Source organism: Myxine glutinosa, chromosome 8 (genome assembly GCF_964187855.1).
Source record: "Myxine glutinosa chromosome 8, kmMyxGlut1.1, whole genome shotgun sequence".
Taxonomy (NCBI): Eukaryota; Metazoa; Chordata; class Myxini; order Myxiniformes; family Myxinidae; genus Myxine; species Myxine glutinosa.
In genome coordinates, this window is record NC_136268.1 from 94,445,671 (window position 1) to 94,473,051 (window position 27,381).

The 27,381-nt window shown below is 42.6% G+C and overlaps 1 protein-coding gene across 6 annotated transcripts in view; it reads right to left on the bottom strand.

Annotated features, from left to right (window-relative positions):
• Positions 1-27,381, bottom strand: part of DSN1 (DSN1 component of MIS12 kinetochore complex) — a 149,054-nt gene that overhangs the window by 51,708 nt on the left and 69,965 nt on the right. For all 6 annotated transcript variants that reach the window (XM_068124867.2, XM_068124865.2, XM_068124869.2 and 3 more), the window contains 2 exons: positions 6,640-6,713; positions 5,708-5,780 (listed from right to left, as the gene is read on the bottom strand). In XM_068124867.2, the coding sequence (XP_067980968.2) occupies positions 5,708-5,780; positions 6,640-6,713 (147 nt within the window). The remainder of the gene's footprint in view (positions 1-5,707; positions 5,781-6,639; positions 6,714-27,381) is intronic.

Sequence of the window (27,381 nt, forward strand, 5' to 3'; positions counted from 1 at the left end):
CATCTGCCAGCATCTTGGAAATCAGCAACCATTACCACTTTACACAAAAAAGGTGCAAAGACAGATCCTTGCAACTACAGACCAATCAGCCTGCTTCCAATTATCAGCAAAGTCATGGAATCCGTCATTGCTTCCGATATCAAATCCTTCCTCTTCTCCAATGGCTTGATATCTGATCATCAATTTGGATTCAGACCAGGTCATTCCACTCTGGACATGTTGCTTCTGCTGTCTCAACAATGGATGGAGGTCCTCAATGCCAAACAGGAAATCAGAGCTGTCTCACTTGACATATCATGTGCCTTCGATACGGTCTGGCACCCAGCTCTGCTCACCAAACACTCCTCCTATGGTATCCATGGAAATCTCCACTCATGGCTTGCGGACTTCCTCTCTGGTCATAGGCAACGTTTGGCCCTGAATGGATTTCTCTCATCTCCCCTTCCTGTTCTGGCTGGAGTCCCCCAAGGTAGTGTTCTGGGCCCTGTGCTATTTCTGGTCTTCATCAATGATCTCTCCGACTCTCTGGAAAATCCTCTCTATCTCTTTGCTGATGACTCCACTATCTGCCGCTCCATTCCTCATCCCTCAGATCGGCAGTCTGCAGCCTCCTCACTCTCTGCAGACCTGGACAAAATCACAGACTGGTCAAACAAGTGGAACATGTCTTTCAATCCTGACAAATCTCACACTCTTACAATGTCTCTCCGAAAGGACCAAATGGAAAACCCTCCCATCTACTTTCTCAACAATCCTCTCCAAGAAGTTCTGTCGCTCAAGCTTTTGGGTCTCACTATCTGCCATGATCTTTCTTGGGAAAACCACATTTCCAAGCTGGCCTCCAAAGCCAGTCGCTGACTGGGCATCCTCCGTCGTGCGAAGTCCTTCCTTGGCACACCTGAGCTCCTCACCACATACAAGGCTTTCATCCGCAGCTCAATGGAATACTGCTCTCCCCTCTGGGCTGGTGCTCCTGCCTCACACCTAGCTCGGCTTCACGCTGTTGAGGCCAAAGCTTTCAGAATCATTGGAATCTCCTGTGATGAAGTTAACTCCGAGGGCCTTTCACTCACTCACCGCAGGCAGGTTGGTGGTCTTTCTGTCTTCTACCAACTCCTCTCCGGCCTTGCTCCCCCAGCTCTCTGTGCTCTGTCCCCCAAATATTCCTTCAGGTCGCACAAGATCTGCCTGCAACCCTCTTATGGTTAAACTGCCAAAATCTAGACTCTCTACTCACCTTCACTCTTTCATTCCCCTATTCTCCTGCCTCTGGAACAAACTCCTCCACTCCCTTCAATCCCACTCCTCCCTCCAGGTCTTTAAAACAGCTGTTCACCACCATCTCTTATCTTCCCCCATCCAAAACCTTGATCTTTTCTACCCCTGCTAATTCACCCCAGAGCCCTTGCAGTGTTCATATGTTTTATACCTCTCCCACCTCCCCCCAAGCCCTCCTCCTCCCACATTTCTCCCGATGTCCCTGCTCTCAAATGTTGTGTTTGTGTCCTTCCCCCTCTCTCCCCATCTTGTCTGCCGCTCCCCTTGTTTTTTGTGTTTTGTGTGTCGGTTTGACTTTTTGTGTGATTAATGTTTGCTCTTTCATGAGCCTCGATCTTGTATACAAAAAGAAACAAAAAAAAAAAATCGAAACAATAACTACAAAAGGAAAAAGCAATCAGAGATTGTAGACCCTCGCCAGGACGTGTTTGTATTTTGTGTGGCGTTTATTAGCTGCTGTGTTTGTGTGGTTTATTGACGACGTAGATTTCTGTTCAATCCAATATGGCTGCCAAATCAAGTGGCCGATTATGTCATCAATTTAATTATCCCATACAATTTTTGTGTAGATCACGCTCAATAAATTTCAAACTTATTGGATCAAGCGTTCTACTTGTCTAATTATGACGTCGTAATGAAGGCCACGGTGACATCATCATGAATATACATTGTTCCTCATGGGGAGTACTTGATAATGAGGCATGTTTCAATTTTTTCCATGGAGTGGTTTTGGAGATATAGAGGTGCAAAGTTTTTCGGTTTTTCCGAGATGGCGCCTGTACCACGTGACCAATGACGTCATAATTATCATAAAAATTCGACAGTAAGAGGTGCTCCTATGGTAATTTATTGGCAATCGGACCAACGGTTGCAGAGAAAAGCATACTCACGTTCGCTGTGGACAGACAGACAGACGGACCCAAATACAATACCCTCTCCTCTGGCGAGGTAACAAAATATGTCGACGTGTGCCGGCTTCAATCACCATCACCAACAAAGCAATTCCTTATTTAAAACCTAATTTTACTGGCTTTATGGCATATCTATATGAATGAGTCACCTGCTATTTAAATGCTGAAGCAAACTTTTCTGCCATGCTCAAGAAACAAGGCCATTATTATTATGTTTTAAACAGCAGTGAAAGAAAGGAGGCTCGTCAAGACAAATTAACAAAACAGAGAATGAAAAAGCACAAGGGGGATAAAAAAAAAACTGGTCCGAAGCATGGAGTCTATTAACCTGTAACTTGTTCATTGGATTTCTTCAACTAAAAGAGAATTGTTGTGGGAATATGAATAGGAGGTAACGGGAGTAAAATAGACTAGTAATACCATTAATACATGTTTGTGGTTTCTGTGCGAAAACATTGGAGCACGTGACGAATCTTGTTGAGGAGGTGATAACAGTGACCCTTCCCCACTGTAATGTGTCTACAAGCTTCCCCACCGTTCCCCCTCATTAAGCCTTATGTTCCCTCCATAATCTGTCTGTGTGTATTTCTTCATATAAATTTCACCAGTCCTGAAAGCCCAGCAAACATAACACCTTGTGACCGTGTGCTAAGGTTAGAGCTGAAGCCATGTTGACAACAACTACCAGGACCTGCCTGAAACCACTCACAACCGCAGGGGTGGCCACATGTTATGAGAGGTCGGACAGCGAACAAATGAATGCACAGTCACAAGGTATGAAAAGCTGAGCTGCGGGGACAGAACGGGCAGTTGGTTCATAGTAGTTCGGCGACGACAGCACCGAGTCGGAGATCAGTGAGTACTGCAGAGGCCATCACAGTTGAAGGTGGGTGGGTTTATAGATTGTATACATAATTATTATGACAAGTGTGCCTCTCCTTGTTTTCCCCTCTCCCTATTTCTTATTAAACCTGTTTCTCACCACTGGTATGTTGGGTTCGGGATTTGGCAATTAGAACTGCAGCGCGAGTTAAACTCGCTGCTGTTGGAAATTTGACGCAGACCTCGCTAGGAGGGATAAATTTGGGGTAAGTTTCCCTGAGGTTCATGCTCGGCCCCCCAATTCTTTTCCAAACGGGAACTTACCAGAGGTGACAGATCTCATTGGAGGTTCTGTATGTCGGAAACCGAAGAAAAAAATCTGTTTGGCTATCCAGGCAGACACCGTCTAGTATCTGAGGACATCCATCGCTAAATTGATCATCCGGGTGAACAATTAGGCAATGTGTCCACCCAATGGGCCACCTTTACAGTATGTTTGCAACTTTGAGAAGCCAGCTACGGCCGATGAGCAGCAAACCGTATGGACTCATAATTTGTTCAGTCTGGGAATTGGTCTGATTCAGGGAAGATCTCCGATCATCAAAATGGATTCTGCCTCAGGTCATTCCATATTAGACATGCTGCTTCTTTGATGTTAGCAATGGATCGGTGCTTTCAATCTCAAAGAAGAGGGCAGAGCTATCTCACTGGACATTTCCCAAGCTGTTCCCCCCTCTGGGCCGGTGCTCCTGCCTCACACCGAGCTCGACTTCACGCTGTTGAAACCAAAGCTTTCAGAATCATTGGAATCTCCTGCGATGAAGCTAACTCCGAGGGCCTTTCACTCACTCACCGCAGGCAGGTTGGTGGTCTTTCTGAGAGAGAGGAAGACAAATGATGAATTGCGAAAGATGATGGGAATAGAGCCTGTGATGGATGCTGTGAAGAGAAACAGTTTGAGATGGTTTGGTCATGTGTTGAGGAAGGATGAAAATGATTGGTTGAGAAGAGTGATGGAAATGAATATAGAAGGAAGTAGAGGACGGGGAAGACCGATAAAGACTTGGCTAAAGATGGTCGAAGAAGAAATGCGGGCATGGGGGTTAACAAGGAGAGATGCAGAAAATAGGGCAAAATGGAGAAGATTGTCATGGGGACCGCAAGGCTACCCCCCGCTCTAGCAGGGAAAATGACCTTAAAATGCATGTTGTTGTGTTGTTGTACTTACTGTCTCTCATCTGGTCTTTGTCAAACTGTCCTTTCACCTCTCCACCCATCCTCCCATCAAAATAAGGTTGTGCACTTTCTACCAGAAACCTTCAACTTATTACCCATTCTATGCAGGGTTTGTACCCTTTTAACAATTTGAAATTCCATGATTTTCTGTGACTTTTTCCATGACCTCTCCATGGCATATTTTACTGAGAACTAACCTTTTTCCAAAATGAAAGATCAAGTTATTTAGCAACATGCATATCACTAACATTCACAAAGCAAAATTAAAACATGTGCAACACCATATTTTGTATTATAACAACGTGTACATATCTGGGAAAATGGGGGGCGGAGGGGTGGGGGGGGGGGGGGGGGGTGGGGGGTGGGGGGTAATTCAGTTTTCAGTTCACCAACATCATTCCTAAAATTACAGAATCACTCCGAATTTCCATAGCTTTCTATGACAGAATGTAAAATTCCATGACTTTCCAGGACGTGTACGAACCCTGATATGTCTTGTCTTATTGCTCGTCTCCATTTGTCCATTCCCCTCTGCTTTCACTAATTGAATCCCATTCTTGAATCTGTCTCCTGGACCTCCCTCGAGAATTTCAGGTCAACCTGAGCTCTAATCGACCGCTGAGATAATAAACATATCTTGATGCTGTGGTGCATCCATGTGCTCTTATTTAGCTGTTTATTTTTAGCTCCACTTTGTATGTTGACTTTTTGTTGTTACCTCCGCCATCAAAGGTGGATGGAGGTTGTTTTCACCCTTGTCTGTCTGTTTGTTTGTGCACAAGATGTCTAAAAAAGTTGTAGACGGATTTGGACTACAATTGGCAGAGGGGTAGCATATGTGAAAAGGACAAAATGATTAGATTTTGGTGAAGATCCGGATTCGGATCCGGCGAGTAGAATTTTTAAAGTGATTCTTCACCATTGGGAGATTGGGACAAAAACGATACATAGCAGGATATCTCAAAAAGGTGTGGATGGATTTGGAGGAAACTTGGTGGAGAGGCTGGGTGTGTGACAAGGACTAATCGATTCGATTTTGGTGAAGATCTGAATATGGATTCGGATATGAGGATTATTTAATTTTTTAAGTGATTGGGCTTTAACCAACAAATAGCAGGACATCTCAAAAAGTTGTGGACGGATGATTTTGATTAAATGTGATTCTGCATTGTGATTTTCTGGTCTACTCTGGGATACAAAGCGTAAACTGTTCACCTGGCAGAGGTATGCTCTCTACTGAGTGCTGTTCTAGTTTTGTTCTGTCTCAAGCATAGACATTAAAAGGTCAGGTGACATGGTTCTGTCCACCTGCATAAATTCAAATCCCAAGCTTTTCAAATGTGTGAGTGCAATTAAGACTTCTGCATGAGCTTACATCAGGATAAAGTACAACATTTCGTCCTTCACAAAATTTTCTTAAACTTGATTGTGACCCTATAATCACGCCTCATCAGACTCACCTTCAGACTGAAAGGCAGCAAAGTCAAATTCTGTAGTGTTTGCAAGGCAAGCCTGTATCCTTCGCAAGTGATGCTGGAAAGCAAAGATTTAAAATATATATTATATTTCGCAATCATTGTTGATTCAGCTGTTGTGCAGGTTCAGCTTAAAACAAATGAAACGAGAACAGAATTTGGTAGAGAGCATACTGAGAGAGCCAGGCTGAACAGTTTACGTTTCGTATCCCACTGATAGGTGGGATCTGGATTCAGAACTGAATCAAAATCAAATCTGCTTGTTCTTGTCACTTACCAACTCGTCCACAAAGTTTTGTCACAAGTCATCCACAACTTTTTGAAATATCATGCTATGTATTGTTTTTGGCCCTATTACTCAATAGTGAAGACTCACTTAAAATTTTTCAAAATAAATCTTATATCTAGATTTGGAACTTCACCAAAATCGAGTCGAATCAAATCAAAATCAAATCAAAAATCAAAATCGAGTCCTTGTCACACACCCACCCTGACCACCAAGTTTTTCCCGAATCCATCAACACTGTCAGATATCTTGTTCACCAACAGACAAACAAATGAACAAACAGACAGGGGTGAAAACAACCTCCATCCACCTTTGGTGGCAGAGGAAATTAATTCAAGTAAATTTGCCTCAATACTAAAAAACACCGGACAAAATGCTAAATAAATAAGCAACAGATTGCCAAGACACACTTGTACAACAGCAGAACTCTACTTGTTATTAATCTTCATTGTAACAACGCAATAAGCAAAGACCTGGGTCATTAACCGCCATCAAATCCTTTGATATGCTGACCATCAGTCCAAAGCACTTGCAAACAATAATCACACCAAGTTGTGCATTGCAGGTCTTTTCGTTTTAGTTGATCATTAAAGTAATTATACCTGCAAACATTATACTTGGCCAAACCAACCTCCATAATGATCTCCAGAAGTTTTTTCAGGCGTTCATTCTCAGGGATGTCTTGTTTGATCATGTGCCTAAACTCTGGAAGGAGAAAGTTGAGATGATGATGGGGGGGGGGGGGGGGGGGGGGGAGGTGGTGGGGTTGTTTGGACAAGTCAGTATCACAGGAATCTTTAACTAAAGGGGCAGTGTGCAATGGACCAACAAAGAAAAGGGGAGAGAAAGACAAAGTTCTCTCGATGAAGACATTAATATGCAAGTTACTCAGGAGCACATTCGGTTGTGCATCGTGTCGTGATACATTTCTTGCAGATTCTAATTGGGTGGCAAAAATGAATATTACTCCATAATACTTCACCCAAAGGAAAAATGTGCAGGTCAAATTTGAACCAATTAAAATGTCTACAAATCAAACGTCAAAAAAATTGAATACCAAAAAATGTTTGCATAGTTTGTAGAAATATTTGGCCAGAAGCAAAATAACAGATGCTGAAACCAAAATCCATGATCATTATGAATCGTTCATTATGAAACGTCGACCAATCATGAAGCATTTTGTGCTCAATTGAACGCATCAAATATAGCAATGAATGTTTCTCATTATATTGCAGAAAAATGAGCAAGGAATATAGCAGAGAAAGTGGACAACCATAACACCAGCAGGGAGGTCAGGGGGTGGAGGTCAGGGGGTGGAGAAGAGCGAGAGAGAGCGAGAGAGCGAGAGAGCGAGAGAGAGAGAGAGAGAGAGAGAGAGAGAGAGAGAGAGAGAGAGAGAGATTGGCAGAGAAGGGCATGGGGTGACTTTGGGAAGGGTGATCCACCTGCTGGGAAGAGTAAATTCTTGAAACATAAATAAGCTCTCAGACCTTCCTAACTCAGCTCAACTGCACTTTAAAAAAGTGACCTTGAAATTTCACGCATCAGCCTCAAATGATTAAAATGCACATCAGCCTTTCTATGCAATTTGGTCATATTGCACTAAATCCTACTGGACTAACAGCTAATTAAAACAACTGGTACCATTCAATACCGGGCTGTCTCTCGCTCGCTTCAGTCCATTATATGATATTCCAGGAATCCCCTCGATAACTTATTACACCTCATTGTACATCAGTCGGCCAGGCAGCCCGTGCTTGCCCAGAGTGTGCCGCCGGCTGTTTCTCATCCATGCGGCATAAGAAGCGCTCGTGCGGATCACGTGGGGGCACCAGGCCCACGAGATACTGCTCGTGAGACGGCGGAGCCGTTTAAGTATAGCACGCCGCTCTAATAACCAAGAAGGTTGGAGATTGACACGATTAAAAGCGCAGACGTGACAAAAGTTTAAACTGCTGCATAAAACCACAGCATACTAAAATTGTACAACTTGATTTCTGAGTGGAGGCTTGTTCATGAAACATCTTTGAGCTACTACTACCACCTGTTTAATGGCACCAATTAATCCGACCTTCTTGAGGCGTCAGACAAGGAGGAAGTTAGACCTGAGTCTTTCACTAACTGGCTGGCTAGGAGAGACATTCGACTGGAGCCGATTGTGGAGGAATTTCAACTCGATGGTGCATGATGGGAATACCTAAGCCCAAGTCATGCGGTGAATGTGGTCGTGATAACAGGCCAAGCGTTGTTCTTGTTAAAATATGGTGGATTACTTAGCATTGCGTATAATGGTGCAGTCAGATTGCCGTTTGCTCCCGAACACGAGCAATGCACCACCCAGAGTCATATCTGATTCTGCTAGAAGTAATATTCAAAAACAAGGAAATTACTCACAGAGCTAGCCAGAACTTAATTTGATCACAGGGCTTATCAGTGCACTCAATATTGTGAAAGAAGAAGTACATTCATGTGGTTCTCAAAGTGTAATCAGATAAATCAGAAACCAATCCAATATTCACAGATACCAAAATAAGTCATTAATTTGCCTTCCTATGGGAATCAAAAAATGCTATAGCTGGGAAACATGATTAAAATGCACATCATAAAAAGTTAATCAAACGAAAAGAAGTAGGACAATAAACAAAACAATGTACTGTGGAGGTTAACTATTCATTCATGATTTGACCTCTGGGAGAAAAGGCCGTTTTGCAATTACAGCAGCGGTTACTCGAGGAAAAATGTGCAAATTGATCAAAAGTTACCTTCTCGCACTTCCACTTCGCTGTACCTTTATTTCCTGTGACTGGCACATCTAATCCAATTACTTATTGAACCGTGTAATGCAATGTTGAGGAGCAAAGCTTGGCAAATAATGCTCACTTTGTTGGTCAGATTTGCTGGTATATTGAGGACAGAAGGAAAATGGAGATAGTTTGTGCCATTTAGAGTTACTAGGGCTAGGGCATGCCCGTACTATATATATATCTAAAATTATATCCCCCCCCTCTATTTACATGAAATGGTTTGGTCCAAAGCGAACGGCTTGCGAGTGGTGACAATCCCCCCCCTCTATTTACATGAAATGGTTTGGTCCAAAGCGAACGGCTTCCGGAGTTTGGTAAAGAAATCGCCATCGCGTGCACAAACGCGCAGGAAAGCGAATGAATCGCAAATTCGTTTTTATTAGTTTTAAAACATAGTTTAACGCCAACATAGTTTGCAAACGTGAAATAAATGAATACGCTCTCAAATGTGCCATCCGAGGCAGAGTGTGTCCGCCACGTTCGGCACACGCGATAGTTCGCTGCTCTCTGATTGGTTGAATCGTTTTTTGGACATAGCTCGGTAAGTAATTGTCCGATTAATATGAAACCTTGAAAAGGCACATCCTCGGGTCCCCAGCAATATACCTGGCAAGTTTCAAGTATATCGGACCCGTGGTTGTCGAGAAACAGCGGTCACAGACAAACGTACAAACGTACAGAGATTACTGGAATTATAGATAGATGGTTTGTAAGGATAAGACTACTCTTCCATGAGCCTAGAGAGGAGGTATCAAGTAAAACACCATATCATTCAAAAGCCGAAGGATACAGTGCACAGCGTAGACGCATTATCGTTTTATGTACACCAACCAAATAAATAAAGATGGCATTTAGCAATTCAGAATGAAGAACTAGTCTTGCTCGTGAAGGCCAGTGTCGATCTCTGCACCAAAGGACAGGGAAAACAATGGGTGGAATAATCAGAACGTGGATCGAAGTATGCTAACTACCATGGTAAGTAAGGGGAAGCCGATGTTTCAGGCATAAACCCTTCGTTAGAAAAAAAAAGGAGAGATGGGATAGGAGCGGGGGTTGATATAGAGTGTGTCAGAGCTGGGTCAGGCATTGGGCGAGGGGTGTGGGGGTGGTGATGACCGATTTTGACACAGGGTCAGGATTCAGCGGTTAGAAGTTAAGGTGACTGGCACTGGGAGAAAAGTGGAAATAATAGGAAACGAAACACCAAGTAAAAGAAGGATATTAAATAAATAAACCAGAGCAACTGAAAATAACGATATAAAATAATAAATACAAAACAATGATTGAAATCAAAAGGAGAGATGAAAAGGAGAGAAAACAGGGGAGCAAAGTGGAAGAAGAGGGATGAGGAAAATGGAAGAGTAGAGAAAAGAGGAAAAGGAGTGTAGGAGAAAGGAAGGAGAAAATGAAGAAGGGAGGAGAAACCAAAAAAAAGAGGTGAGATACATAAAACAAAATAACACAAAATAAAGACAACAAAGAGGGAAAGAAATGAAAAGTAAAACATAGGAAGTAAAAATGAATGAAAAGCACTCATTTATCCCTTGGGGACCCAATGTGCTGATCCGTTTGAAAGGCTTTGCTCTTTGTGCTTGTGACAGTCTGTGGTGCTGAAATGGAAAAATATACCAGATATTGCCATGTAGTTGAAAGAATGTCCGGGAAGATTGAAGTGTCATGTAAACCAGCTTGGAGGGGACTGTGCTGTTAGTTCGTACTTCGAGCAAGTATTCACGGAAGCAATCACCGGTCTTTGCCCAATTTCATTCATGTAGATCTTCTTGCAGAAGAGTGCACATGATTCTGTATAACTGTGGTGGTTTATCCATGGACTGACACTCTGGCGTGATCCAACATCACATCAATTATAAGACTGGATTAATAATAATTTAGCCCTCCAGAGATATCAATTGACCCCAAATGTCGGCGTCGCAAAATAGTGAAAACATGAGGCGCACACCATTTCTTAAGAGACAAATCATTTATTACAAACACACGAGAGACACCGAAACAGAATCCTGAACACGAAAACAAAGATTTTTTTCAAAACAGAAAAATTACCCTCAAAGGCCCACACACCCAACAATCAATCACACCAAAACAAGGAAAGAAAGAGCAAAAAGGCACAGGGACTCAAACGTACAGCACCGGACCCAATTTCTGACAGGATACAGGCAGAGGGGCATGTGGAGCTGTCCAGTTTCTGAAGGATCAACCAAAGCGCAGAGACATCGAAAGCGAAGAGACGAACAATTCAAGCAGAAACATTGTGGAAGCAGCAAAAGTAAGTCTCAGTGTGGAATGCGCACATTTATTTTTTATTCCGCACGTTTCCCCACTCTGCCCCCCGGAGCTCCCAGGCTCGCAAAATAGGTTGTCCGAAATCTCAGGACTACCAAAACACTTCATTGGACAACCATACCTTGCTTGTGCCAGCCTGACGGGCAACCACATTTGAATTAACCACACTGTTGGAACTTCAACTTCAAATAGTCAATAATAAAATTACAGCTGTATAAAACATTAAAAAAATCCATCACTAATCCCCGCCATTTTTGTTCTCGGGAAGTGAGTTTGAAACAAAGTGTAAAAATCGCAGTTCTCCTTATTCACTAAACGTACAGTACATGCAATATATTTTTTCGAAATAAAAAAACCTTTTGTTTATTACCACTGACGGCTGTAAAATACATGAATCCAGTCCAGATGAGGCGATTGATAGTTGGCTTCAGAATTGCAAGGGAACGAGGAACCTAGATCAAAAGAGTCCTGTTCAACTAACAACCAACAATGTTAAGGCTCAGTGAATCAGTTCATCTTGGTAATAAGTACAGCTATGAGAGAAAACATTGTGGACACCTGTTGGTCAACTGAAAAAAGATTCAGGCAACCAAATTTGCAATGGTGCCTGCCTGAAGGGCAAAGGCAACGACCATGTCTATAATTTTGCGAGCCATGGCATCCACCCAACCTCCACTCGGACCACAGACGACTGCCACATCGTACATGGTCCTTTTCTGAGGCAATACGATAATCATAGTTCTGCTCGATGTTAGACAGGAATGATTCCAAATATAAGCAAACCCTATGCACACTACCACATCACTGTGGGGAGAGGTGAATCATTTTCCCCACCCCACCTGGCACTATAGGAACGTGCAATCCAGATCATTCTCTTTTTCCCAATTCCTTGCCCAGTTTATGGAGAAGAACAGATGAAGACAAGAAGTCTTATCCTCACGATAATCTAAATTGGACAACACTATCTCCCCACGGCGGTGCTGAGGAGAACCTTACCTAAAGCACATGTACTTGAAACATTCAAAAATTTCCACAACCTACACAAACAAAAATGGTAGATAAAATCTTATCTATCTGCTGACCCATACATACATGCCACCTCTCCCCCCTCACCCCCCCAGACAAACTATATCTTTCAACTTCTCGGTCCTTCTATTTATTTTCTTCATATCAGATGGTATGCCACACATGCTCAATAGAAGGTGTGTGTGTGTGTGTGTGTGTGTGTGTGTGTATGTGTGTGTGTGTGTGTGTGTGTGTGTGTGTGTGTGTGTGTGTGTGTGTGTGTGTGTGTGTGTGCGCACGCGCGTGCCCTTCATGAACTCAAACACCCTGCTTTGGCTTTGACGGGCTGGCAGTATAATTGTCAGATTAACTGTGTTTGCAACAAAAATTGCTACTTATTTTAAGATGCTCTTCACAGAAACTATTGCCAGTGTATAGATGTGGAGCAGATGGACGGATCAAGCGCCAGGGGAAAATAAAGTGCAATTCCTCCTAATCCTCAAGGTCTTTCATGTACTGTACACGTGTTCCAAAACCTAGCCATTAAGAGAGTGCCCCAAAGGCTCACCGATAAAATAGGCAGGGAGAAAGGGGCAGGAAGAGCAAGAGGGTAAAAAGTTTATACGACATGCTTTTTGGATGGAAACTGCAGTTGGACAGCATGCTTGCCTTTGTTGGTTAAGCGCAGATTGGCTCGCCTAAGTCCAGTGGCGCCCCTTGGGAGAATCATGCCAGTTCCTCAGCCAGCACAACATTTAATGGGGGTGATGTGCTTGCCTTGCCGGCTGAGTTTGGGCAGGGAAAGGGGCGGTTGGGACTGGGCTTTCTTGGCCAGTGCCAATCGATGGTATATCTCCCGCTTCCTGGTGCCGCCAGGGGAGTGAGAGTTATTTGTCTCCCGTTATTGTTCCGTGGTCCCAGCAATTCAATTAAACAGCAGAAAATTACTTGGGCTCCCTCGGCGCCCCAGCTTTTATTATCCCGGACAGCTCGGCGCAGTGGCAAGACATAACTCCCCCTCACCTCCCCCAAACCATGCCTCTCCCACCTCATCTGCTGCTTTTTCTTGGCCTCCCTTTTGCATTCAGTTCTGCTGAGCCAACAACAAAACCTCACTACCTTTCAAACTCCAGCAGGCCACCTAAACTAATGCATTGCATTCCCTTGTCAAGCTCATTTCTCTATCTGACTCCCATATACCCCTCCCTTCCCCACTTCGGACCCCCCACCCCACCCACTCTAAATCACTAGTTTTCCCATGCATGGCAGTCGAAAGGACCATGTCAATCTGAATCATCCCAGGCTGCTTTTCCCCTCTCTGACCTTGTAAACATCATAATCAAGCAAACAGCTTTGCTGGAAAAACATGCCACGTAGATGGCTATGCATTTGCAATCTTATCATTTTAAATAAATGTATAGTGCTTTGGAAAGCATTCACTTGTTTGCAAAATGCTATCATGATCTTCAACAACAGAACGAGATGATACTTCACATCAAAATAAAACCAAAATGTAAATCTCAATCTTCCACAAGCGAATTTTTTTTCAAAAGTTCGGTAAACAAAAATAAAAATTTCAAAAGAAGATTTTTTGTGCATATTACTTCAATTCATGAATTATCTTGTTGTGGAAACTTTAAAGTTTATAAAAAATGACTGATATCGAGGTGAAATAGAGTGCAATGACAAAGATAGGGGCAATGCCCCTGGCACTCACCTGGTAGAATAAACAGTATACTGCACTGACTAAAGGTATTTTAAACCAATTTATACTTGCTAGAAGACAGGGCAAAATGTAGAATCATGCCAATATAATCATAAGACTTTAAATAAACAAACAAAAAAATACCTATTTTTGGGGGCAACACCCTCCCCCGCCCCCCCCCTCCCACCCAGTGTACCTCCTCAGACCCCGATTTTTTAAATGCCAGGAACAAACTTTGGTACAACACAGGTGATTAAGGTTGTGGTAAAGTTTCATCAGGATTGTATATGTAGTTTCTGAGAAGAAAGCAAATACCTATTTTGGGTGGAAACCTCCCCACTGCAGATCCGCAAAGGGGCAGATTTTATTTTAATGTCGTGAACAAACGTTGGTACATCACGGGTGATGAATGTTGTGGTTAAGTTTCATCGGAATTGCATGTATAGTTTCTGAGAAGAAAGCAAACACCGATTTTGGGGGGCAACCCCACCCCCACCCCCCATGTGGACCCCCCTCGGGGCAGATGTTTATAAATGCCGTGAACAAACTTTGGTACATCACGGGTGGTGAAGGTTGTGGTTAAGTTTCATCAAAATAGTGTGTGTAGTTTCAGAGGAAAAAGCAAATTCCTACTTTGGGGGGTCAAACCTGGACCCACTTTGACCCGCCCTCCCAGCCCCGTAAACCTCCAAAGAAGCAGATTTTTGTTAATGCCGTGGACAAACTTTGGTACATCACGGGTGATGAAGGTTGTGGTCAAGTTTCATCGAAATAGTGTGTGTAGTTTCAGAGGAAAAAGCAAATTCCTATTTTGGGGGGATCAAACCTGGATCCACTTTGACCCATGGTACGCCGATATTTTTTAATGCCGTGAACAAACTTTAGTCACAACACAACAAATATCATTTGTGCCAAATTTGGTCGCAATCCCTTCAGCGGTTTCAGAGAAGAAGTTTCAAGTGTTTAAGGCCGGACGATGCGCCATTGCATAAGCTCCCCTGAACCTCGTTCCAGGTGAGCTACAAAAACAATACATACATAATTATCAATAAAATTATTTGGCCAAACATCTCAGCACCAGTAATTTTGTGCTCAAGGGGCTTCTGAACGGTATAACCAAACAAATGTTTGCTTATAGATGATGCACGCACAGTTCCAGGAAATGAGAAGTGGGTGGTGATATAAAAGAGCGATTTAATGTCCTATAACCCTGTTAAAAACATATCCAACAAGAAAGAGCAATCAGAGATTGCAGACCCTCACCAGGATGTGTTTTCAGTATTTTTTTTCAGGCTTTTGTGTTAAAACAAATATGGCGGCCGAACCACGTGACCGATAACGTCATCGTTTTTTTTTTCTCCACCAATTTATCCCGAGATGATGCTCAAGAAATTTCATCTTGATTGGATGAAGTTTTGCACTTGTCCAATTATGACATCATAATGGAGGCACCTATAACACCATGATTAACATATGTTATTCCACATGGAGAGCTCTTTACAATGAGCCATGTGTCAATTTTTTCTATGCAGCACTTTAAGAGACATAGTGGCGTTTCCGATTCTCAAGTGGCTACATAGCCACATAGTGGCTGGTGGCATAGTGGCATAGTGGCATAGTGCAAATGTTTTCGGTTTTCTCAAGATGGCGGCCGAACCACGTGACCGATGACATCATTATTTTTTTTGCTCCACCAATTTATCCCTAGATGACGCTCAATAAATTTCATCTTGATCGGATGAAGTTTTGTACTTGTCGAAATATGACGTCATAATGGAGGCACCTACGATATCATCATTAACATATTTTATTCCCCATGGAGAGTTCTTTACAATGAGCCATGTCTCAATTTTTTCTATGCAGCACTTTCGGAGATATAGAGGTGCAAAGTTTTTCAGTTTTTCCAAGATGGCGACCATACCACATGACGTATGATGTCGTAATTATAATTTTTAGTATGCAGCACTTTCGGCGATATAGGGGTGCAAAGTTTTTCAGTTTTTCTAAGATGGTGACCACACCACGTGACGTATGATGTCATAATTATGACAATTTTAAAATTCTACAGGTGAAGTTGCACCTATGGTGAAAATTTCCTGTCAATCGGACCAAAGGTTGCAGAGAAAGCCATATTTATTCTGTGCGGACAACAAACAAACAGACAAACGGACAGACAAACAAACGGACTCAAATGCAATACCCTCTCCTCAGGCAAGGGTAATAATAAACACATCCTTATGGACGGTTAATTTCCCCACTATTAAGGAGATGATCATTCCCTGAGAATGACAGATGGGGGAATTCCCCTGGAAATGGTGTATTTTACTATGACTTGTATTTTACTATCCCCTCCCAGCGGGAAAGGTACTATACGAGACAGATTTGCATATAATATGGAACTTTCAAAATGACGTAACCCACCCCAGAATGCTTCGCGCGCATATGCAGGAAACACGAGATAGAAACAGCAGTGTTTGGGGCACCCTGAAATATATCGTGTGTGCAAGATAAGGATTGTTACCTAAAATGGACGAATAAGCTTCTAAGAGAAGCATAAAATACTTGGAAAAGTAACAGAGAGAGGTGTCCTTCCAAAACAAAAGACTTGGTCTCAGCTCGTCAAAAGTTCAGTTGCCTGCACTGCAAACTCCCGGCCATGTGGGTCGGTACAAAGACCGAGTGAATGTGCCACACAAACCCATGACAGATCGCTACCAGCGAATGGACATTGAACCTTGTGGCAGTCCCTCAGGTGAACATGGCAGACTTGGTGATGTATTTAATAGATGTCTGCAATTGGAAAGATGTTGCTGTGCGTGCGCCATTACCAAGTAACAATAACCAACTATTCAACAAAGGACATCTTTGTGACAAAAATCTTGTGCCAACGATATTTACGTGGGAGTTGGGTGTATCAGACAGACTTCCCTGAGGGAAACGCCACATCTGATTTGGGTGCTCCTGAACACTGATGGGAAGGACATTTCTGGGGTTGTGAATGTACAGGGTAAGTTTAAAGTGATTATACTATTAATCATGTTGGAAAGTGTGGAGGTGGGGGGAGGGGAGCTATGGGAGCTTTAAGGGCTGTTATTATTTGTTTGGTTCCAGGGCCTCAATAATTTATACGGGATTTTTTATCTATTGCTAAAAGGAGATGGGTCCGTGTGTGTGTGTGTGTGTGTGTGTATGTTTTTTTATTTTAATATAAATCCGCTTCGGCCACTCGATTGTATTAACAGATAATGATAGAAAATCAACACCTCAGTCTCATCCATGGATATTTCTCGTATTTCTGATAATTGTCGAGTCTGATTTGCATCCAGGAACACAAGAATTAAGGTTAACCATTTTGTAATTGCCAAATAATTTACATATAAATGACAATAATTCATGAACATCTTCATTCACTAAACAAACCAGTCGCATGAACATAATAAGAAACAATATTGTTTAAATATTTCACCCAAGCAACAGCAGGTTAGAAGTGCCCGAGCTAGCAGAAGCGAGTGACTGAAAATGCACAAAGCGCATGCGCGAAAGACGTCATTTGAAAGTCCCGTATTGGGGTGCTCCCGACAACTTGAACTCACGAGACGATGAATTTTGTTACTGTCCAAAACCTACCAGTGCACACCCAGAGTACATACTGCACACAAGTTTTTAATTCGTTCCATCTAGTGATGCAGGAGCGCAGAGAAGTCAAACAAACAAACACCCGTCCAAAATCTACATGCACACACCTTTTAATTTACATATAAATGACAATAATTAATGAACATCTTCATTCACAAAACAAACCAGTCTCATGAACATAATAAGAAACAAAATAACGAACAAGAAACAAATGTTTTCTTGGAGGATCAAGAGTAACAGATCACAGAGTACATTCTGATTTCTAGAAAAATGACACCATGGTACATATATTTGTTGTAAATATTACATATATTTGTAGTTTTTGTAGTAAATAAAAATGTACGTTCTAATGTCTTCAAAGACCTTTATGATGCAGCAACTTCAGCCCACAGATAGATGAGCATAAACAAGAATTAATCTCACATTCTCAAAAGTTCAACAACCAATCTTATGGCATTCATGATTTTCTATTTTAACACACAAAACCATAAACCCACTATTAATTTGCAATTGGTCACTGGCTTTAAGGCCAATACAAATTTATATTATGTACCTTAGACATCAAAAAGTTACATATATCGAACAAACGGTTTCAAATGAAACACCTTGCGCCATGAGAGCATTTAAATAATTGTATCAGATGTGGCAATATATGTGAATTGTTGCTCCCAACTTGCCTGCTCGATGATAGAATATTCCATTTGCATTTTGGCTGCTGCATCCCCACACCCTTTAGAATCCCATGAGGGCATGGGCAACTTGATAGTAGTGACAAAAGTTTATGTTTTGAGGCCGATGGACTATCATAATAAAATAAATTATAACAAGCACATGAATGGCCTCTAAAGGTGGTTTTTTATGGTATAAGCACATGCAGTTTGCTATGTGCTTGACTGTCCGCAAGATGTACTATTCCAATCCTTACCAACAACGAGAAAATGCTTCACATCAAATAAGCCAAAATTTTGGGACGTGGAGGTGTGGGGTGGGGGACATTTTACACCTATTCATGAACCAAGTGTGTATACATTATTGGCAAACAAAGAAAAAAGAATCTGTTCCCATTCAGATACTATTCGGCTATTAATTGTCTTCAATAAGGATTTGAAATCTTAACCGGCATAGGATTGTTAAACAGTCACAGATAAAACATTTTTCTGTCCCTTTTGTTACCCGAATCATCTTTATTTGCACATCTGTTGTTCCCCATCCCACCCCGACACCACCCGCCTCCCTCATCACTTCGGACGATGCACCTCAACTGAATATCAGCATGGATTCTTGACTTTTGCAGAGAAAGTGAGGGGCTACTGTACATATTTTACTAAAAGGGGAGGCCTAATTTAGTGATTTGATATGAGGTGTGAGTCTATGGACCCCCATTCACAAAGCCCCAATGGTGGACCTTTGCCTGGTACGGACAATATCTGAGGAAATAAAAAAGCTGTTTGCAAATGTGATATTTTCACTTTTTCATCCTCGCATCAAAGACAACATTCAAACTTCAAAACACCATGCAGCTGCATCAAACGTCCAAATACATCTGCGGGATCCGGACGAGCTCGTCAGGGAGAACACAAGCGGTTGGGCGTGGCTCAAAAAGCAACCACTCAAATGAAGCATCGACTTACAGCTGGCTCCGAGAGGGAATGGATCCAGCACATCTATTCCTGCCATAATGCTCCTCAATCATGCACAACCGTGCGGCGGGACGACATGTTCAGATAGTAATGAAATGCCGAGCGCGAGTGAATCGGAGAGCCTTCGGCGCTTAATAAGCCGGCCGTTTACTCCGTTCTGTGGGATAAAATCCTTGACAACCTTCCTAAACAAATTACGAGTCATTTTAGAGAGGCTGGAAGGCAGACAAAGCTGGGAAGCAGTAGGGAAGGATGTGCTGGCAATTCCAACCTCAATTGCTTCATATTAGAGAGGCTTTGGATGGCCAAGAGAGGTAGACTGAAATCTAATCTTTTTGTCATTTCCTGCTGTCTGCTCTTTAAAAGCACAAGGTGCTGACATTGGAAGAGTAGAGGAGAGGTGTGGAAGGCTGTTGTATGATATAATCTACAGGGTTACAATTACTTGGAGAGGAAAAAAAAAAACGAAGAGATCTGTGTGTGTGTGTGTATGTGTAAGTGTATGTGTATATTTATTTATTTATATATACAGTGCATTCAGAAAGTATTCAGACCCCTTCACTTTTTACACATTTTGTTATGTTGCAGCCTTACGCTGAAATCGTTTAAATTCATTTTTTCCCTCATCAATCTACAATCAATACCCCATAATGACAAAGAGAAAACAGGATTTTAGAAAGTTTTGCAAATTTATTAAAAAGAAAAAACTGAAATATCACATTGACCTTCTTAAACAAATTACTGTTCAAGCACATGCAGTTTGAAAGGCCGTTTGGAGTTTGCAAAAAAAAGCACCTAAAGGACTCTCAGACTGTGAGAAACAAGATTATATGGGCTTTCATGTGTCTTTCACAGAGATGCTTCCGTCTGGCCACTCTGACATAAAGCCCAGATCGGTGAGTGTTGCAGTGATGGTTGTCCTTCTGGAAGTTTCTCCCATCTCCACACAGGATCTCTGGAGCTCATCAGAGTGACCATCGGGTTCTTGGTCACCTCTCTTACCAAGGCCCTTCTCCCCCGATTGCTCAGTTTGGCCGGGCGGCCAGCTCTAGGAAGAGTCCTGGTTGTTCCAAACTTCTTCCATTTAAGAATTATGGAGGCCACTGTGCTCTTGGGAACCTTCATTGCAGCAGAGATTTTTTTTGTAGGCTTCCCCAGATCTGTGCCTCGACACAATCCTGTCTCTGAGCTCTGCAGGCAGTTCCTTCGACCTCGGGGCTTGGATTTTGCTCTGATATGCATTGTCAGCTGTGAGACCTTATATAGACAGGTGTGTGCCTTTCCAAATCATGTCCAATCAATTGAATTTACCACAGGTGGACTCCAATCAAGGTGTAGAAACATCTCAAAGATCATCAAGAGAAATGGGAGGCACCTGAGCTAAATTTCAAGTGTCATAGCAAATGGTATGAATACTTATGTCAATGTGACATTTCAGTTTTTTCTTTTTAATAAATTTACAAAACTTTCTAAAATCCTGTTTTCTCTTTGTCATTATGGGGTATTGAGTGTAGATTGATGAGGGAAAAAATGAATTTAAACGATTTCAGCATAAGGCTGCAACATGACAAAATGTGAAAAAGTGAAGGGGTCTGAATACTTTCTGAATGCACTGTGTGTGTGTGTGTGTGTGTGTGTGTGTGTGTGTGTGTGTGTATATATATATATATATATATATATATATATATATAAAAATAAACAGGAATTAAATTCCTGTGTGGGGCTGGTGTGAAAAATTCTGACTCAAACTGGAACCTCCATCACTTACCCAGTGACAGCCCACTGCGCCATTGAGCCAACGGAATCTCCTCAGAAAATTTCCACACTTCACACTGCGAGCTTTATAATGGCCGATGTCTTACGTGCCTGCTAGGCAGACCCCTGATGTGAGCGTAAGTATATATGCATATGTACATGTATGCAAGTATATGTAGAAGTGCATTGGAGATTAACTCATCGACAATTTTTAATGAACAGGAATTAAATTCCTGCGTGGGGCAAGTGTGAAAAATTCTGACTCAACCTGGGACTCGAATCAGGGACCTCCATCACTTACGCGGTGACAGCCCACTGCACCATTGAGCCAACAGAATTTCCTCAAAAATATTCCACACTTAACACTGCGAGCTTTAAAATGGCCGATGTCTTACGTGCCTCCTAGGCAGACCCCAGATGTGAGCGTAAGTATATATATGTGTATGTACATGCATGCAAGTATATGTAGAAGTGCATTGGAGATTAACTCATTAACAATTTTTAATAAACAGGAATTAAATTCCTGCGTGGGGCTAGTGTGAAAAATTCTGACTCAATCCGGGACTCGAACCAGGGACCTCCATCTCTTATGCGGTGACATATATATGCCAAAAAATATATATATACATGCCAAATCATAATGTCAAAGTAATGTCATAATGTGAAAGTGGAATTATTTTTTAGAAGTTTTTACAAAATAAAAAAAAAAGAAATACAGAAATATCTAATTTATACAAATATTGAACCGCTTGAGTCAATACTTCGTAGAAGCTGCTTTGGCAGCGATGACAGCTTTGAGTATTTTGGGTATGCCTGTATCAGCTTTGCACATCTGGATTTAGGGAGTTTCTCCCATTATTCCTTGCAGATTTGCTCAAACTCTGTCACGTTTTATGGGGAGCATCAGTGAACAGCAATATCAAGTCTTTCCACAGATTCTCAATGGGATTCAAGTCTCGGCTTTGACTGGGTGAATCAAAGACGTTCACGTTCTTGCTCTGAAGCCATTCCAGTGTTGCTTTGGCTGTATGCTTGGGGGCATTGTCCTGTTCGAACACAAATTTTTGCTACAGTCTAAGGTCTTTTGCACTCTGAAGCAGATTGTCCTCAAGGATTTGCCTGTATTTGGCTCCATTCGTTGTTCCCTCTATCCTTACACGTACGTCTCAGTCCATACCACTAAAAAGCATCCCCATAGCAAGATGCTGCCACCAACATGCTTCACGGTAGGGATGGTGTTAGATGGGTGATGAGCTGTGCTCGGTTTCCGCCAGACGTAGCATTTTGCATTCAGGCCAAAGAGTTCAATTTTCATCTCATCAGACCACAGAATATTTTGCTTTATGCTCACAGTCTTTCACGTGCCTTTTTGCAAACTCCAGGCGTGCTGGCATGTACCTTTTTCTCAAGAGTGGCTTCCGTTTGACCACTCTCCTATAAAGCCTAGATTTGTGAAGGGCTGCAGAAACTGTTGTCTTTCCGACAGGTTCTTCCATTTCAGCCAAGGAACTCTGTAGTTGACAGAGTGGTCATTGGGTTCTTGGTCACCACCCTGACCAAGGTCCTTCTTGCCTGGTTACTCAACTTGATCAGATGGCCAGCTCTAGGGAGAGTTTGGGTAGTTCCATATTCTTTCCATTTCCTAATGATTGAGCTCACTGCGCTCTTGGGAACTTTCAACCCTAGAAATTGTTTTATACCATTCCCGAAATCTATGCCTCCTCATAATTCCATCTCAGAGTTCTCAGGACATTTCCTTGAACTTAATGGTAGAGTTTGTACTCTGACATGCATTGCCAACTGTTAGACCTTCTTGAAAGGTGTGTTTCTTTCTAAATCAAGTCCAATCATTTGAATTGGCCACAGGTGGACTCCAATCAAGTTGTAGAGACACATCTCAAGGATGATCAAAGGAAATTCGATACACCTGAGCTCAACTTGGAGAATCATAACAAAGTGCTTGAATAATTGACTCAATACATTTAAACTATTCATTTTTTATTTTTTTTTGTAAAAAAATTCTAAAAAAGAAATTCCACTTTGTTATTATGGGGTATTATGTGTTGATCAGTGACGAAGAAACACGATTTAATCAATTTAAAATTCAGGTTGTAACAAAACAAAATTTGAAAAAATGTCCTCCGGCTTAACATCCTTCAGATGGACGGCACACTCTTAGATGCATCACCCTGCCTGAAAAACACCAGGGTGGAAGTTTATAGGTCGGTAATGGTTCAAAATAAGGGCAGGGGGGCAGAGATTTGCGCATTCACAGAAGGGAGGCCTGACATTTGGTGGACACGAGTGGAAGGGGGGCCATGAGATTTGGTGGACCAGAGCGGGATTGGGCCCGGAGATTTGACGGACCCAAGTGGGAAGGGGCCTGAAATTTTGTAGACAAGAGTGGGAAGGGGCCTGAGAAAGAAAGATGAGGACTGGTGGCAGTGACACACACATGCACTTGCAAAAATGTTCATGGGTCGTGGCTGGCGCATGCACATGCACGGTTGTGCTTTATACACGTTTGGCTTTGGCTTTGCGTGTTTTGTTTTGCGTGACATCATTTGCTGGATATTGCAAGCACGCATTATTTTTATGCGTTATATACACATATTATACATATTGTGCTCGTTGTATTATATTCACACATGTTATGCGTGATATGTTGTACAGTGGTATGTTGTGTACACGTGTCTTGTGCATGCCAAATTGTACATATTTTGTGTACACACACACACACATACACACACGCATGCACACACACACACACACATACATGTATACACACGCACACACACACAAACATACATGTATACACATACACACACACACACAAATACGTATATACACACACATATATACACGTATATACGAATGCATATACACGTATGTACACACGCACACACACATGCACACACATATACACACACACGAACACACACATATATACACACACACGCACACACACACACACACACACACGCACATATATACACACGAACACACATATATACACACACACACACACACACACACACACACACACACACACACACACACACACCACTCTACCATCAAGGGCCAAGCCAGGGAACGGACAATCTTCTGCAGCTTTGATGCAATGCTACCCAGCTTGGGGTTTCATATTGGGAATGCAGGCAGAAGTGAAGCCAATAGTTCCAACCACCCGACAGAAAAAAAGATTACCAGCAAAGCTCAGAGAGGGAAGGGTGAGAGCGAGGGAGGAGAGGATGGCGGGAGTGAGAGCAAAAACGGGATTGGGGGAGAGGGCAAGATGAAGTGAGGCAGCAAGGGGTGGAGGGGGAGGCCTGGGACCGAGTCTTGATTGCCTGACCCGGAGGAAAATTGAAAAGAGTCACTGGACAAAACTTGTGTGCCATGATTGAACTAGGGCTAGGACAGTCTCATATTTCAGCATGTGCTGTCTGAAGAAACTCGGGGGGGGGGGGGGGGGGGGGAGAGGTGGACTTGTGGCCGGGGCGGGGGCTTGTGGGGAGGGGGAGAGGGAGAAAGGCGCTATAGTGTGGGTTAAGGATAAATAGGATGTGGAAGATGGTCAGGAAAGGTGGAGGAGAATATATATTGAGAAAGGGGAGAGGGATGGGATATAGTGTGTGTTAAGGATAAATAATTTGCAAATGGTCAGGAAAGGTGGAGGGAGGGATTTTTCCAAATGAATGAAACTTATGTCTTTAAGTGGCTTTTTCAATATTACAGAATAAATAAATTACCTCAAAAATTGTACACAGAAAAAAAAAAAAAAATTGAAACAGTCACTCTCACAACCACAAAATATCAATGACACAAAGGTATTAAAAAGACCAATTGGCATTTGCTGCTGAACAGAGGAAACGTTTTCACGACATATGCAAATAAGAAGGCCTTTCAGGAAAAGGTGGACAAATTATGTCAGAAACATGATTATGAGGGAGTTGTCATACACCCCAACTCTCACTGCTCGTCCTCCCCCCCCCCCCCCCCCCCCTCCAAAGATCACAAGGAGACAACAATTCCCAAGAATAACATCCTGGTGTTAAGAAAGAAGTCTCATTCGGCACCATCCGCTATACTTTACACACGTTCAATCAATCTCGTGCTCAAAGAATGCATTTACAATAATAATTAGATCTCCAGAGGTGAGGCTGAATGGTTTTAATAAGGCCTTGTAAATTATTTTTGTAACAGTGCAATCATAACCAACCATCGAGATACAATATGAGAATCTCCCGTAATACCAGAAACAGCAGGACATTAAATGCCCTTGTGCTGAAGCACGTTTTTTTTTTTTTTGAAATGCAGTTCCTTCGCATAGGGTTGAGGAGACGTTAGTGGGGATGCACAATGGGAGGGTGCCCTCTGCTGCCCATATCACCGGCTGCAAATCATCCTCAAGTAAGAGGCAGTACGAGTGCCTTTAATAAACTCATAAACGAGTGGCAGCCGCTCGACTCGGCAGAACTTTGGTGTCCTTTTGCAGATCATTGTTTCGGGAGTATCAATGTACGATCACCGTAGGAGAGCCGTAGTTAGGAGGCTCTTCATGAAAGTGATGTAACAAATGGCTCAGCTTATGGTTCTTCCCAAGTCGTGTTATGATGTATCTTATGAAATACGGTATGTGATGAGAAAGAAAACTTTGTTGAACACTCAACAACTCAGGCAAACCAATAATGTATTGTTGCAGACGTAGATCATCTCAGTTGCCAGGTACGAATCCCAGCAGGTCCCATCAACTACGACCATAACAGCCGGCTGGTTCGTTCGTCCGTCCAGGGTCGAATTAATCCTTATATATCTATGTTCTTATCAGGCCCATTCAATCATAATACACGAGAGAAACTGAGGGAATCAGAAGGCAGAAATACAACGAACTTTCGAGCAAAACTCCGCAGAAAGAACAAAGTACAACCCCCGGCTGCTCCGGGTGAACGGACTGCCACGTCCTGTGTGTTCCGGGCACGTTAGGAGAGGAGTGAGTGTGGCTCTGGTACGGGCATGGTATGGCTCTGTCTGCCGTAGGAGTGAGTGAAGCGCAAAACTTTCACGAGAGCAGCATTCGGGATTTTAGCTTTCGCTGGTCTCACCTGCCTTCATCGGGTCTTGACCACCCATGACACGCTTCGCCCCTGCCGTTCAACTCACCATTGAACAATTGGTCCGGTCCCAGGGGTGGAGCGACCCTTGCATGACCTCTCACCCCGATGTTCTGGTGCTGCGGCCGGACGGGATGGTGGGGGCGGTTTTCCTGCCCAGAATAGCGCCTCAAGGCCTAGTGAAGTCTTTAAAAGAACATAAAGATGTATTTACAATGGCTAAAACATAAAATGAAGGCTCGCAGGAATGGTGATTTTTGATACACATTAGGAAGGATGGGCGTTGTCTATCTATCACATATACAGTCGTGGCCAAAAATAGTCACCCTTGCACTTTTTTCAAATAAGTCACAATTTTCTCCAAAATTAAGTTGAAATTGACAAAAGTATTTGGTCTTCACAATTGTTTATTTCACTGTTAATATGACAGAACCTTTGTTTTTGATTCAGAACTTAATATATCCTTTTAAATCAGAAAATAAAAAGAAATGGCATTGACAAAATTATTGACACCCTAGACTTGATAATTGGTAGCACAGCCTTTGGACAGAATAACTGCAGTCAAGCGTTTCCTATAGCGATGAATGAGCTTCCTACACCTCTCTACAGGCAGTTTGGCCCACACTTCTTGTGCAAACTGCTCCAGTTCTCCCAGATTTGAAGGGTGCCTTCTCCCAACTGCTGTTTTCAGATCTCCCCACAGGTGTTCAATGGGATTTAGATCTGGACTCATTGCTGGCCACTTCAGAACAGTCCAGTGTTTCATCTTGAATCATTCCTGGGTGCTTTTTGAAGTGTATTTGGGGTTATTGTCCTGAGGCAAGACCCATGACCTTCGACGGAGACCCAGCTTTCTGATGCTGGGTTGAACATTGTGCTCCAAAATGCCTTGGTAATCTCCTGATTTCATGATGTCATGCACACATTCAAGGCTCCCAGTGCCAGAGGCAGCACAGCAACCCCAAAACATCACCAAAGCTCCTCCATGTTTGACTCTAGGGAAAGTGTTTTTTTTTTTTTTTTTTTTTTTTTTTTGTATACAAGATCGAGGCTCGTGAAAGAGCGAACATTAATCACACAGAAAGACAAACCGACACATAAAACATATAACATAGGGAGCGGTAGACAAGATGGGGAGAGAGGGGGAAGGACACAAACACAACATTTGAGAGCAGGGACCGAGAGACATGGAGACATCGAGAGATCTGAGAGAGGGCGAGGGCTTTGGGGGGGGGGGGCATGGGAAGGGGGCGGTGGGAGAGGTATAAAACATATGGACACTGCCAGGACTTCCAGGAAAGAAGTTGGAATTTCAAACAAGGTGGATCTGGGGTGAATTAGCGGGGGTAGAAAAGATCAAGGTTTTGGATGGGGGAAGATAAGAGATGGTGGTGAACAGCTGTTTTAAAGACC